This window comes from Mesocricetus auratus, unplaced genomic scaffold, assembly GCF_017639785.1.
Source record: "Mesocricetus auratus isolate SY011 unplaced genomic scaffold, BCM_Maur_2.0 Super-Scaffold_100010, whole genome shotgun sequence".
Taxonomy (NCBI): Eukaryota; Metazoa; Chordata; class Mammalia; order Rodentia; family Cricetidae; genus Mesocricetus; species Mesocricetus auratus.
In genome coordinates, this window is record NW_024429194.1 from 83,265,420 (window position 1) to 83,281,251 (window position 15,832).

General features: G+C 40.4%; 1 protein-coding gene across 2 annotated transcripts in view; it reads right to left on the reverse strand.

Moving 5' to 3' along the window:
• The window catches only part of Ep300 (E1A binding protein p300), a 62,290-nt gene that overhangs the window by 13,106 nt on the left and 33,352 nt on the right, over positions 1-15,832 (reverse strand). The window contains exons 12-22 of one of the 2 annotated variants that reach the window (XM_040752751.1): positions 14,862-14,971; positions 13,149-13,286; positions 12,059-12,490; positions 10,870-11,049; positions 10,589-10,733; positions 8,927-9,045; positions 6,480-6,698; positions 5,617-5,705; positions 3,408-3,488; positions 1,311-1,367; positions 429-506 (exon numbers count right to left, since the gene is read on the reverse strand). In XM_040752751.1, the coding sequence (XP_040608685.1) occupies positions 429-506; positions 1,311-1,367; positions 3,408-3,488; positions 5,617-5,705; positions 6,480-6,698; positions 8,927-9,045; positions 10,589-10,733; positions 10,870-11,049; positions 12,059-12,490; positions 13,149-13,286; positions 14,862-14,971 (1,648 nt within the window). Of the gene's footprint in view, positions 1-428; positions 507-1,310; positions 1,368-3,407; positions 3,489-5,616; positions 5,706-6,479; positions 6,720-8,926; positions 9,046-10,588; positions 10,734-10,869; positions 11,050-12,058; positions 12,491-13,148; positions 13,287-14,861; positions 14,972-15,832 lie in introns of both variants that reach the window. The other variant, XM_005067013.4, reaches the window with a different exon arrangement.

The following is a 15,832-nucleotide window of genomic DNA, read 5'->3' on the forward strand; positions in this document are numbered from 1 at the left end:
GGAGTTGCAGCTGTTTGGGTGTCCTAACACTTTAAATGCTTTATCCAGGGTTTGGACTGATCCTTTTCCAACTGAAGAAGAGAGTTTTGGCAATATTAGGATAGAACCTAGAGCCTTAACTTGTGGCAGGAATGTGCTGTACCAGTAAGCCAGATTCTGATCCCAAGGAAAATACTTAGAAGATCGTAACTTTGCCCAGGTATAGTGATGCACACCTTTGATCCTAGGACTCAAGGAGAAGCAGAGGAGGGTTCTCTTGAGTTAAGGGACAGTCTGGTCCACATAGCATGTTCCTAGCTATTGAGAGCTACATAGTGAGACCCTAACTTGATCAAAATCAAATAATAACTTTGAACATATAATACAGTCATGGATAAGAATGCTCAAGGAAAGAGAACAAAACACTCTGCCAACATCCTAAGCCTCACCCAGACGGCCAGATGATCTCATGGTGAAGAACACAGATCTGATGCATCTTTCTTCCACATTCTGTGCACTCAACAAACCTAGAAATGTAAATTATTAATCATCTTGAATTATCAATAAACAAAAGGTCCAGTATTTCCTGTAATTTCTAACAATTCAATAGACAATCAACTGTCCTGCCAAAGAATTTAAAAATTAGTTTAGTCAAGATTTTTGGCTTTAATATTATAAGTAAAGCGAATCTGAAAACCATTAACGCACAGCTGTTAAATCATTAATCTAAAATTTCAACCCACAAGCTAACTGCTGAAACTGTAGAGACATCCCACCCCATTTTCAGAGTAATCAGAAGGAACTTCTGTTTTTTACTTTTTTATTCTCCTGGAGCAGAGGACTGAGTCCAGGGTGTTTCACTTGCTTGCATGCACTGTACCACTGACTGAGCTAGATCCCCACGCCCAAGAACCTGTACTTTTCAGTGCCCTATGCTCAGAAAGCCAATATGTGCCTGAGGATTCTCCATGTGCACTGGAAATGCAGGAAGGAGCACAGCCCTGGGCAGTGGTAGTGTAATCATTGACAGGGAACACTGAAAGAACACTAACTGTAAGGGTGAAAGCCTTAGCCCCTAAATGTTTCTTACATTTTTACTAGCTATTAACATTTAGGACGTGTAGATGTTAGCGTAAGAACATTAAATTATCTCCCAGCACCAAGGAGGAAGAGGTAGGTGAATCTCTGAGCTCGAGGCCAGCCTGATCTGCAGAGTGAGTTCCAGGACAGCCTCCAAAGCTACAGAGGAAACCCTGCCTTGAAAAACCAAAATTAAATTATCTTGGAAAAAAGGCCTAGAGTTCGCTGACAATTCACAGGAAACTACTTACAGTTCAGGATCCAGTGTATCATTTTTTCTTTTGGAAAATTGTTCTTTATTTATTGTACTAAGGAGAAAAAATAAACATAATAAGAAAAAATACACAAAACATTACTACTTGAATATATAGCAATCTGATGTTTGAACAAAATTCATTTTCTGTGAGTATTTCTTGGGTCAGAAAACTCAGCTGTATGTAAGGAATGTTCTACAGTGTTTCATAATTAGCACCCTATCCTTTTGGAAAGGGGGTCTTATTACATACATAGCTATAGCTGGCCTTGAGCTCACAGTGCCCTACCTGCCTCTGCCTGCCTACTGTTATCATATCTGGCTCTTCTCTTTTAAAGGCTGGTTCACTATACAATATGTACAGTATGCAAATTTTATGATCTCAGGTTTCCAGATTGGGACATGATAGTTAGAAACTATTTAAGAATAGATTTAGTCAGACATAGTGGTGCACCTTTTAATCCCAGCACTCAGGAGGCAGAGGCAGGTCAATCTCTGTGAGTTTGAGGCCAGCCTGGTCTACACAGTGAGTACCAAGACAGCCAGAGGTATATAGTCGAAACCTTGTCTTAAACAACAAACAAAGGCTGTGGATTAATAAATGCTTGAAGTCTGATGCTAGTTCAGAATACAGAATCATATCTACCCTCATTGCCACTCCAATAAGAATACAAAAATCAACCAGTTGACATGTCAACCAGCGGCTGTGTACCTCCAATCCCCATGTTCATGTTTAGAGGCAAGAGAATCTCAAATTAGAAAGCAACCTGTACAACATAGTGAGATCTCACTGGAGTAGAGTTTAAAAAAAAAAGAAAAAGAAAAAGTCACTCCTCACTATTTGAGGGAGGTTTGCTTTTAGGAACCAGATGGTCAAGTCCTGTATTTTTAAGGAATCGTGGGAACAGAGGCTAAATTTATTTCATAGTATTTATTTTCTGTGGCTTCCCATACTTCCCTTAATATTTTGATATTATAGTTTTCCATTACTAAATAATATCCACATCTAAGTGTTTCTAACATTAAACAAAAGCCTCAAAGTTCATTTACCTTCCTGAATGTCCTAAGACCTTAATAGGAGACTCTTAAGACCAATAGCACCCAGAACAACATGGGAACTATAAATTAAAAAAAAAAAAAAAACAACAACAACAAAAAAAACCAAAACAGTCTCTTAGGCCCATTATAGACCTGCAGAACCAGGAAGAGAACTCTATACTTTCTTCTTCTTCTTTTTTTTTTGTTTTTGTTTTTGTTTTGTTTTTTTTTCGAGACAGGGTTTCTCTGTGGCTTTGGGAGGCTGTCCTGTAACTTGCTTGGTAGTCCAGGCTGGTCTCGAACTCATCACAGAGATCCGCCTGCCTCTGCCTCCCGAGTGCTGGGATTAAAGGCGTGCGCCACCAACGCCCGGCGAGAACTCTATACTTTCTAACCTTGGAGCCTTACTGATTTTAAGGTCACGTTGTGGTTCCAGGGATATAGTATGCACAACCCTTCCCACAACAGAGAAATCACTCCCTAGTGTTGACTTCTCCAGTTCTAAGCATCAATCCTCCTACACTGGTATTCAAAGCCTATTACACTGTATTTCAATAGTAATTGAAAGAGTTGCTGTACAACATAAACTACAAAATTTAAGCAGATTGTCTCAGAGGCTTGTTTCACTTAATCTGTTTCAGTAATCCTGTATGACACTATTTTTGTGGAATGCTAAATAGCTTCTTTTTTACCATAGGTAAATATGAATCCATGGAAATTTTAAACAATTTCCCCCCCCTTCGAGTCAGGGTTTCTTGGTCAAACAGCCCTGGCTTCCCTGGAACTTGCTCTGTAGACTAGGTTGGCCTAGATCTCATTAAGATTCACCTGCCACTGACTCCCAAGTGCAGGGAATAAAGGCATGCGCCACCACCCCCCGGCCTAAAAATCAATAATTTAATTTACCTTAAACTCATTTGTATTTAAATAGTTGGCTATGACTGGTGGGATACAATGTTGGACGAACAACAGTCTAAGACCACTTAGAAATGCCTGAGAACAACCACCTGAGAATGGAGAATCAAAAGAACATTTTCAAAATAATGTAGTTACTTACGTTTGAGGCTGGGAAGGGTCATCCCCCAAAGAAACGCTCTCCCCTTGGATTTCATTGAAACACTTCTCACAGAAATGATACCTGTCGGCAAGAAGGCCATACTGGGGTGAACTGTTCCGTTCACACAACACAGCCCAAGCCAAGCAACGAAGCCACCAATCACAGCAGGCCAAGGAGGGGAACGGGAGCAGAGAGCAGGTCATCAACGGCGACAAGGACATTCAATGATGCAGATATATGGGCCCCACAGTTTGGGTTTGTTTTGTTTTTTGTATTTTTTTGTAATTTTTTTTTTTTTGCAATCAAAGCCAAGCGCAGACAACGACAAGCATGAGGGAGAAAAAAAAAACAAAACAAACGAAGAAATGAGGGATTGCAAGACAACAAAAAAACAAAAGCAAGACAGGACAACACAAAGCAGAAAGCCAAGGCAAAGCACATATTAGCAATAAATATCTCAATGGGATCACAAGTAGCAAATGATTATAGAAAATAAAGACCTTTCTATTAGACCCATACCACATGATTTTACTACTCAGTGCTATTCAATACAATATTTTTCTAAAAAAGCAGTTAAATATCAATATGTCAGCACCCAGGAGGCAGAGGCAGATGTCAGTTAGTTCCAAGCCAGCAAAAGCTGTAAAGTGAGACTTTGTCTAAAAATGAACATAAAAACAAAGAATGAAAAAAAAAAAGGAGAAAAGCACCCATTATAGTCAGTGAATGACACATTTAAAAAGAAGTTTGTTAAGGTAACAGTTAAACATGTCCTGGTAGAAGATGACTACTGTAGATTCCTGTTAGAAATAAAAAACAGGTGGGGTATGGTGGTGAAAGCCTTTAGTACTAGCACTCTAGAGTTAGAGGTTCGCAGATCTATAATTTCCTGTCTCAAAAACATTGGGGGGGGGAAGCCTACATGTCAAGATTCGAAAATAAGAAAATTTCTTATCAGCTGTCATTTGCATCTTTAATAAAAAGGTGACTTTATCACAACATGTGATCCCAATTTTCCTAGGTTAAGGAGAAAAAGGAACAAATCTAAACTCTATACCCAGGAACAACTTTTGTGTAAATAAAAAAACGAGGAGAGGCCAGGCGTTGGTGGTGCACGCCTTTAATCCCAGCACTCGATAGGCAGAGGCACGCAGATCTCTGTTAGTTCAAGGCCAGCCTGGTCTACAGAGTGAGTTCCAGGAAAGCCTCCAAAACAATACAGAGAAACCGTCTCGAAAAACCAAAAAAAAAAAAAGAGAGAGAGAGAGAGAGAGAGAGAGAGAGAGAGAGAATTCTCGCAGCTGAAAATGAATCTGTAGCTTACAACTTCAACCAAACAGGACACCACAGTGTTGGTAGTATTAAACAAGCACAGGGCAGTCACTACTTGGCCTTGCTCTTCTGCTGCAGAGGACCGGGAAGAAACACTAGGTCAAATGCAGGCCAATTACTACCAACAAGAGATTGATTATTCATGATCAAGAGATTAGTGAATACAATTTAGGTAATTATAGCCACTGGGCAAAAGAAAAGGAAGAAAGCACTGTACACCCAAGTCTCTGTAGAGAAAAATCATATATATATTTTTCCTCATATTTCTGTTCTTTTTTCAGACAGGATCTTTTTTTTTTTTTTGGTTCCGCCTGCCTCTGCCTCCCGAGTGCTGGGATTAAAGGCGCGCGCCACCAACGCCCGGCTTCAGAGAGGATCTTATACAACCAGGGTTGATCTCATTTTTCCTTATGCAGCCAGTTAAGGACAACTCTGAAGTGATCCCCCTATCCCTACCTCCTGAGTGCTTGGATTACAGGCATGAACCACACTGTTCCCTGTTTATGAGGTACTAGAATCTCAAACACCAGGTTTACTGCATGCCAGGCTCTACTAATTAGCTACACCTCAGTGCTGGATGATTTTCTTTCCTTTTTGAATTGCCTGACACAGATAATACAAAGTATATATTTTGAAATACACATAATCCAAGAATAAGAAATTAGGTTAAGAAAAGATCCACAGAATTTGTGAAGTTTTTTAAAATAGAAAATGCTGTAATTCTGCAAACAAAAGCAAGTAAGAGAATTTAATGCTATACAGATGTTTTCAAACAGGTAACATATAAACCACAATGTGTGTGTGCGCCAATACATCTGGATTGCATGCACTTTATACACACAAGGACATATGGACCAGGATACATGGTTGAACTTACCTGTTCTGGTAACTGTAATAAGTAGCATCACGTGGGATTGTGCACAACTGTTTGCCATAGCAACACAGTGTCTGTGGAGAGAACTCCAACTGAAAAAGAAAGTGTTTGTGTAAGAGCAGAAAGCCCTGAAGTACAAGGAAAAATAGTCATAAGGGTAAATAGTCATTTGGGTAAATTACAATTAGCCACTTGAGCTAAAAAAATACCACCACAAATTTACTACACAATTTCACCAGACTGAGCAGGTATATCGGTCCAACACTATTTCCAGATACCTCCAGGCAACATGGGATATAGGGATATAACATTGAGAACTGTTACATGCAGGAAAGTGTCACATGAGGAATAAGGTGGAATCATAATGAAGCTCCTACTCCATGAGCTTAGTCTAATGTTTCAAAACTCTAAATGGTCAGCTCTGCCACATCATTTTCACCTAGCAAAAAAATATCTTCACAGAAAGCACATTCCACATGGACACTACTGTGTACAATACATAAACTAAGAGAAAAGGCCTTTGGGATAGGGGTGGGTAAAGTGATTCAATATTGTGTTGTGGAATCTCTAGCAACATGAGAAAAGGGAAAAGGGGATAGGAAAATGAGAATATATGGGATACTCCACTGAACTCAGAAACAGGATTTTTTTTTCTGAAAGTGTTTCATTTTGTAGCCCTGGCTGAACTAGAACTCACTAGTTCAAGGCTGGCCTTGAACTCATAGAGATCCACCTGTCTCTGTCCCCATAGTGCTGGGATTAAAGGCAAGTGCCACCACCACCCATTAAGAAACATATTTTTATCCCAAGTCACTAGATTCTAAGTACCCTAGACGTTAAAGGCATGTCTGAAAGCTACTTCTTACCTTTCTGCCACAACAATATCCAAGGCTTTGCATGACTGGGTCGATTTCTTGTTCAAACACCTCGGAGAGTTTGGAGCAATATTTGTATACCCTTGAAGTTTTGCGGTTATATAACCAGGCATTGTTGAACATAAGCGAAATGTCTTCTATATATTGCCAGGGTTCTTGGTACTGTCCAGTATCTAATTTCCTCTTAATAGTAGAGAGATCCATGGGACTCTTCACAATATCAAAATAATCCTGGAAGTATAAGCAACACCACATCACACATTCATGAGCAAGGTATTTAGGGAAATAAGCATCTTCGTATTGGCATCATTAATTATCCACGTAATATTGTATTTTTTTTTGTTTTGTTTTTTTGTTTTTCGAGAGAGTGGTTTCTCTGTGGCTTTGGAGGCTGTCCTGGAACTCACTTTGTAGACCAGGCTGGCCTGGAACTCACAGAGATCCATCCACCTGCCTCTGCCTCCGGAGTGCTGGGATTAAAGGCGTGCGTGCCACCCGGCTGTCTTTTTTTTTTTTTTTGAAGATTTATTTATTATGAATACAACATCCTGCCCTCCGTGTATGTCTGCAAGCCAGCAGAGGGCACCAGATCTCATTACAGATGGTTGTGAGCCACCATGTGGTTGCTGGGAATTGAACTCAGGAAGTACAGTCAGTGCTTTTAACCTCTGAACCATCTCTCCAGCCCTGATGTATGTTCCAAAAGTTGATTGAAGTCTTTCACTTCATTAAAATATTTATCTACACAGAGGCTATAAGTACTGAGAGAATCTCCAAATATGTCCAGACAGTTTCTCACTTACATATATTAGAACAAGACACTCTTAAAATTTGAGTACTAGAAGGGGCCTACAAATCCTAGAGAATCAGTGTTCTAAGATAACAGAAATACAATGAAAAAAAAAATCCTAAACGAGCTATGCCCCTAAAAACACTTCAATACCCTATTCGATAACACTTATTAAAAATCCTTGAGTAAACCTGCTAGCAACCTGGGTGTATTACTTTTCAAAACTATCTTAGGGCAGGGTATTATTTCAAATGCCTTCAATTTCAGCATTTGGGAGGCAAAAGCAGGTAGACCTGTGAGTTTGAAGTCAGTCTGTTATATAGTTACTTCCAGGCCCACTAAGAATACACAGTGAGACAACCCACCCCACTCAAAAATAAAACAAAACAACCCAAATAAACAATAACAACATAAACTTGGGGGTTAAAGTGAGAAAAGAGGCATTAGCAGATGGGTTAGCAGTTACAAGTATTTGCTTCTTTTATAGAGAATAGTTCAGCTGTCTGCACTCACATGGCTGCCCACAACCATTTGTATTTGTAACTCCAATTCTAGGGGAACTGAACAACCTCTTTTGGTCTCCAGGAACCAGGCATCCATGTTGTATATACGTACATACAGGCATAAACTCATACACATAAAACATAAATACATCTTCAAAACTAAGGGGCTCATCTTTCTGCTGTGATCTGCAACTGTGCAAATGACAATAAATTGTTGCTATGCTAAAGAAAACAAATCTATAGAGACTTAAGACACTCCTGTAATCTCAGTGACAGAAGGCTGAGGCAGGACTTAAAAGATCAAAGGTAACTTGGGGTGTAGATCCAAACAAAAATGGAAAGTAGCACTGTACATAGTTGTTCACAGTACTCCACAGCCAAAACTTGGAAATAACCAAATGTCTGTCAAATATAAATACACAGAATATGCAGTAGCATCAACATAACTCAATAGTAGATGATTAAAAGATAGCACTGAATGACCCAATCCGGACTCTCAACACCATAACATCCAAGCAATGCACCATCCCATAGTGTAACATGAAAAGAAGGCAATCACAAAGTACCGTATGTATACATTTCAAAGTATAAGAATCCGGGGGGAGCCGGGCATTGGTGGCGCACGCCTTTAATCCCAGTACTCGGGAGGCAGAGGCAGGCGGATCTCTGTGAGTTCGAGGCCAGACAGGTCTACCGAGCGAGTTCTAGGACAGCCTCCAAAGCCACAGAGAAACCCTGTCTCGAAAAACCAACCAACTAAACATACAAACAAACAAAAGAATCCAGGGGGATTAGGCAGTCCTAAGAGATTGGGACTAGTGATTTTAATATGGGGTTTATTTGGGGGAGGTTATGGAGACTAATTAAAACTGTGGTGATAGGTGTGTAACAGTGAAAATGCTAAAACTTGTGTGTGGTTTTTTTTTGTTTTTTGTTTTTTTTTGTTTTTACAAGAGACAGGGTTTCTCTGTATTGTTTTGGAGGCTGTCGGATCAGCCCGGCCTCGAACTCACAAAGATCCTCCTGCCTCTGCCTCCCGAGTGCTGGGATTAAAGGCACACACCACCACTGCCCGGTAAAATTTGTGTCCTTTAAGTAGGGTACATTCAATAATATGTGTCAAATAAAGGAAATCAGATACTTACAGGGATTCCTAGAAACTGTGGGTCTACAGGCTGACGAAAGGGAAGGGATTCTGGGTCCTGCCGGTAAAGTGCCTCCAATGTTGGCATCAGAGCCTGGCGTAATTCTTCTGGTTTGAAAACTTTAAGGAGAGTCCATTTGAAATCAGTCATCAACTGAGCAAAGAGATTTCTAAACATATGTGCAAGTTATACTTCTAAAAATACATTCTAAGAATCACAGAACTCAAAAATGACATTGTCCTCAGAGAAACTTGACAAAGGGCTCACTTCTGATTTTAATACCCACTTTGCATTAAGCACTGTTGGCTAAACAACAGAGCTGTACCCATACTAGATAATTTACTTTTCTAGCTGCAGATTTATTGAGAACAAACTTGACCAAATAGAAACAGAATCAAAGACTCCTAAAAACACTGAAGAGACTTCTCAAAGTAACAGTCCAAAAGATGTTAGTGGAAGTGTAAGAGAGGGGTTGTACCAAGCACAACTGAAATGTTTGTTTGTTTGCCTACAGGTATGTTTGTGGGTGGGACTGAGATTTTGGAATTATAGACAGCTGTTAGTTGCCATGTGGGTGCTGGGAATTGAACCTGGGTTCTCTGAAAGAGCAGTCAGTACTCCTAACTCCTGAGCCATGCTCTCCAGCCCAAGACCTGGTCTCTTACACCTAAAACAATTGAAGGCACTGAGGGAGATTTTTTCATTAAAATGAATGATAGATACTGTATACAACCGAGGGAAAGACATATTTATTACTTGGATAATGCACATTAGACTTAAATCTTGATTTGTATAACTCAAAAAGGAATCCAAGCCACAAAGAGCTCAAGAAACAAGTGATCAATGTTTTAAAAAAAGGTTTTTTTTGTTTGGTTGTTCAAGGCAGGGTTTCTCTATATAATATAGCTTTGGAGTCTGTCCTGGAACTCACTCTGTAGACCAGGCTGGCCTCAAACTCACAGAGATCCACCTGTCTCTGCCTACCAAGTACTGGGATTAAATGCATGCACCACCAACGCCCGAGGAAAACAGAAGACTGCGTTTGGTCCTTGGAACTAGAGTTACAGGTGGTTATTTCTAAGCTGCCACATGGTTGCTGGGCATTGAATTTGGGTTTGCTATAAGAACAGCTTTAAACACTGCTGTTTTGTTTTTAATTTTTTTATTTCTTGTGTATTAGTGTTTTGCCTCCATGTATGTCTGTGTGAGGGTGTTGGACAATATGAAACTGGAGTTATACACAGTTGTGAGCTGCCATGTGGGTGCTTACATTAAATACCTAGGTTTAACTCCTCTGGAAAACTAGGTAGTGCTCTTAACCACTCAGTCATCTCCACTCTCTAACCTTACCTTCTGCTAGAACAGTATGTTCTTCCAAGATCTCAACTTACTAGGCAGCAAGCTTGTGATGCCCCTGCCTCTACTTTTCCAGTGGTCAGGTTACAAGTGTGCCAAAATGCCCAAGGTCTCACTGTCTACCTCAGCCTTGCCTGGAATTTGCTGTGTAGTACACAAGCTTGTCCTTGAATTCAGAGATTCACATCTCCCTCTGCCTTTTAAGCACTGGGATATCTACACAAGTGCTAGTAAACAAATTCACATGTTCAATACTTGTGTGGCAAGCATTTTACCAAATGAATGACCACCCCAGCCTTAACTTACTTTTCTTCTTTGACTGTCCAGGAGCTGGGGAGGACTGCGTAGCAGAGGTACTCGGCTGGTCTTCCTCCTCTTTTATTTCAGGTTTTAACTCAGTCCCTCTGTCCTCTGTTTCTGTAGGTTCCACTTTAACATCTTCAGTTTTAGCCTAAATTACAAGATGGGAATTTTCAAAATTTCAAAGACATACACCTGGGAACAAGACCATTATCACCTTATTTACTCTCCATTATGGACATACATGAATTTCCTTTTATAGCAGAACCTAATTGCTCTAGTCTCACCTCCTGATTATCTTCAGGTTGAGCATCTGCTGGTTCAGGTTGATCTGCCTCCATTTTAACATCCATTTTTACTTCCTGTGAAGGCTGCTTCTCGGGAATTGTCTGAGAATTCACTTCTGTGCTACTAGTAGATGGAGGGTTTGATACCTGGCCTTCAATGCTCACAGTTGGCTGAGAAAGCTGGAGAGAAAAAAGTAAAAGCACACACACACAAGCTTGTCAATCATGCAATCAGAATTTAAATTACACAGGACCCATTTCATTACTATGTTTTCTCTTACACAGATTATTATAAGAATGGCTAGCAACTTGCCAATGCTAGCTGGTTGGCTTTACTTGAAACAGCTACCAAGTTGGGGCTTTTTTGTTATGTGTTTAGGGGTAGAAGTTCTAAAGCTCACTATTTCAGAGAAGCTCAGAATATTAAAAAATGACATCAGGGTCAGTGTGATAGCTCATTTTGTAAAGGGACCTGCTATCAACTCTTGACAACCTAGTTTGATCCCTGGTATTTATATGGCAGAAGAAGAGAACTAACTCCTACAGGTTGTTGGAGAGAGAGAGAGAGAGAGAGAGAGAGAGAGAGAGAGAGAGAGAGAGAGAGAGAGGGAGGGAGGGAGGGAGGGAGGGAGGGAGGGAGGGAGGGAGGGAGGGAGGGAGGGAGGGAGAGAGAGAGAGAGATCAATGTGTCCCACCCTTGAGTTTTTAACTTTCTTTTTTTCAGCACTGCAACTGTTTCAGCTGTTTCAAAATTTCTCTTTACCCTCCCTGCCTCCCTCTCACTTCCTTGCTTGTTGTTTTGCTTTTTGAGACAGGGTTTCTCTGTGTTATAACTCTGACTGCCCTTGAACTTGCTTTCTAGACCAGGCTGGCTTCGAACCCAGAGATCTCACTGCCTCTGCCTCAAAATATCTTTAAACATGAATAAAGTACATGTATTATACTACGCATTGATAAAAATCTACCCTTATAGCCTTCAGGCCTCAGAACATCAAATGAAACAGAATGGTCAGTGAAAATTAACCAAAATCTTTCGGCTTTGTCTACCATAGGAAGAAACACAGGCAATAAGCACTCAAGTCTATGAACAACACAAATAGGGATGGAAGGAAAGTGAAAGACTGGTGCAGAAACACCACTGGAGCTTAGTTATTTCTATGGACACTCCAAGACACATCTGCTCACTTACTGGAGTTGAAGGCTGAGGAGGCAGCAGAGGTGCTGTTGGGGTAGGAACAGGAGCTGCCGTGCTCTGCTGTGAACGAGGCTGTTGCTGGGACTGGTCAGCAGGCGGAGCAGCAGGAATTGAAGGCTGCACTTGGGAAGGAAGATGTGTTGGTGGTGTTGGCGTCTGTCTAGATGGGGGATGCAGAGCTTGGGCCTGTGGTCCAGGTGGTATGGCAGGAGGTGTAGGAACAGGAGCTGGAATTGCTGTTGCTGGTGGTTGCTGAGTTCCTATGCTTGGGGGAGTATGATGGGGGGTAGGGGTACGACTAGGAACAGGAGAAGGCGAATTCTGATGAGCTTGTTGAGGCAGAGTGGAGCAGTGAATATGGCTCCCTTGAGACCCTGGAGGCATTATAGGAGAGTTCACTGTACAGGAAGAACTGGACATTTGTGCCTGGTAAAATGAAAAAAATATATGGTATTGACAAAGGCAGGTCATGTATTACTTAAGACACACAGCAGTTCAACAGTGGGCTGGAGAGATGGTTTAGAGGTTAAGAACACTGGCTTCTCTTCCAAAGGTCCTGAGTTCAATTCCTAGCAACCACATGGTAGCTCACAATGATCTATAATGAGATCTGGTGCCCTCTTCTGGCCTGCAGGCATACATGCAGGTAGAACACTACATACATAATAAATAAATCTTTAACAAAAAATAACAGCAAACTTCTTTATTTCTGAGACGTGGGTCTCAGTTCGTAGACCTGGCTAACCTTGATCTAACAGATATCCACCCACCTAACTCTGTCTCCAGGAGCAAAGATTAAGTGTGCATCCCCGGACACAACCAATTTTCAAAGAAAAAAAAAAGGGGGGGGGCACCTTTCAAAATCATACAGGGTTAAAAATAAACTGTTTTTGATCATCACTGGATGCCACACTTAAGAAAACTGGTATCAGCAGGAAATAGTATTTGCCATTTAGGCCTGGAAACCTGAGCACAATCCCCAGATTCTATGGAAGGGTAGAAGGAGAGAACATCCCACACATACTCTTGTCCTGTATGTGCATACACGTACACTAAGAGATAAATTAATATAGTAAAAACATACTTGAGACACTGGTGCTTGACCACTGGATGGAGCCAAAGGCATGTTTGCTACATTCATTCCTTGAGATGGAAACTGAGTCTGAGAGAGGAACTGGTTCTGGCTAGAAGCCTGCTGCATTCGAGGTCCATAGCCCATAGGCTACAAAAAACAAACAAAAACCACAGAGCACCATTTATTTATTACAATTATTGTACTACTATAATTAGCAATTACTCTTGTTCTGCTATCCAGATGTTCGAGTATAGAAAGGGAAAAGACAACAGTTTGTGGAGGAGAAACAAGAGTAAGTAAGTGGAAGAACCAATCACTTAAAAGGCAAGAAAATAGCTGGGCGTTGGTGGCGCACGCCTTTAGTTCCAGCACTCGGGAGGCAGAGGCAGGCGGATCTCTGTGAGTTCAAAGCCAGCCAGGTCTATGGAGCAAGTTCCAGGAAAGGCTCCAAAGCAATACAGAGAAACCCTGTCTCAAAAAACCAAAAGCAAAAAATAAACTACCAACACATCCCTCAAGAAATGGGAGAGTAAAGAGCCAAACATATTCACAACTCTGACAAGAAAGAAGTAACTGAATATTTCCTGCTAGAGAGTGAATTAGTAACTTTGTGAGCTCTTTGCTTTTATTAGTGGTACTGTAACAGCACAAACATAGAAAAACTTTAAAGAAAAACAAACAAAAAAAAAACGCAATGACAAAAAGCCCCCCTCCCAAAACAAAATGCAAAAAGCCAATAACAAGTAAAACATCATTTGAGTACTGGCTAATGTGTCATTCATGATCTGTAAATGTGCTAAGACTGTTATTATGCTCCCTTTCTAAAACTACTCCAAATGAATTCAAACCTTTAATAAAAGGAAATATAGAGAACTAAAAGACAAAATATAACCCGAGAAATCCACTTTCATCAATTAAAAAGGACAGAACTCCTTGTTAAACAGGGCAGATTCATGAGATCTAACACTAATACTGAAGAGCTCAAAAAGATTCAAGAAACAGGCATTTATGCATCCATGCATTCACATGTATAAGAAAAGCAGGATGGAGTTGATATGGAAAGCTGGTTGAGTGATTAAGAGCTTGTAGCTGGTGTACAGGGTTTCTCTGTGTAGCTCTGGCTATCCTGGATCTCTGTAGACCAGGCTGGCTTCAAACTCACAGATATCCGCCTGCCCCTACCTCCTGAGCGCTGGGATTAAAGGTGTGTGCCACCAACGCCTGGCTGTAGGAAGAGACAGGTGGATTTCTGAGTCTGAATTCAGGCTGGTCTAAATAAAGAGTACTAGGAAAGTCGGGGCTACATAGTGAAACTCAGTCAAAAACAGACAAAAAAAACCTGAACTTATCCGCATCTATGAAATACTCATTAACCACAATTGAGGGTTGTTTTTGTGGTGTTTAGGTGTCAACCCAGTATTGAAAATGCTACACAAGTACTCCATCACTAAGCTACGTATTTAGCCACAACTATTTCATATTAAAGGCCAAATACAACAAAACTGAAGTAAAGCCTGACAATCTTGACTTTGATCCCTGAACATACATGGAAGGGTAGAGCTGTTTCCTGTAAGTTGTACACTCAGACTTCTGCATCAACATCGCAAAGACACACAATTTATTCACAGAAAAAAAATGTTCTGCTGAGACAAATATGAACATTAGTTTTTTAAAGTAACAAAGAAGAAAAAAATTTTTAAACAGTGTACAAGTAAAACTAACCGGATTTAGTGCCCCAGACTGCGCCAACTGTCCATGGTGCTGAAGAGGAGAGGGTTGTCGAGGTCCAATAGGGGGCTGAGGCATATTCATCTGCCCAAACTGATTCAAACCTGTGAATACAAGCAAAATATTACATTACTGTTGCTGAATTTAGTAAGAAGTCGTAAGTTTAAATATATGATTCTTTTCATTTGCCCAGGAACAACAGTAATGTTGAAACTCTGAATCAATCTGTTTTCATAACAACAGCCAAGAAAGGGCATTATTTAAGTTCATGTATGATTAACGGACCTCTAGTACCCTTGAACTGAAGTTACAGTGGGAGCTGTCATATGGGTGATGGGAAGTGAACCACTGTCCTCAGAAACAGCAGCCAGCCTACTTATCCCCTATGCTCCCTCTCTAGTCTGGAGCAAAGGCATTACTACTAATAGTTACTGAATTAAATTTTACAACGTAATAAAAAAATTACAATACTGTCATTTTAAATTTTTGAAATAGTCTCCTGGCTAGCCTGGAACTCAGGTTTGAATTCATGATGTCCACTTGTCCTTGTCTCAAACCCAGTCAATAAACTGGTTGTTGTTGTTATTATTATGGATATTTTTTGAGACAGCGTGTTCACTATGTAGGTTCAGTTAGCCTGGATTCACCTTGCACAGGCAGGAGTTCCATCAACCTGCCTGTGACTCTAAAGGGCTGGGAGTAAAGGTGAGTACTACCATGCCTGGCAATTAGTTAGTTTTAAATGGATGCTTAGTTACTATGATCTATTCATTGATCTGTTCATCAACCTGGTCCTCATTTTTCCTTCTTTGATAGATTTATAATACAAGAAATTTTCATATTTTCAAAGCCAATAATTATGGAACTTGCTGCTGAAATAAATCAGGAATTAAGGTGGCAAGTGACATTCTGTTCTATACCATGGACTTTTACAATTAATCATGTATTTTTTTTTTTTTTCAAAA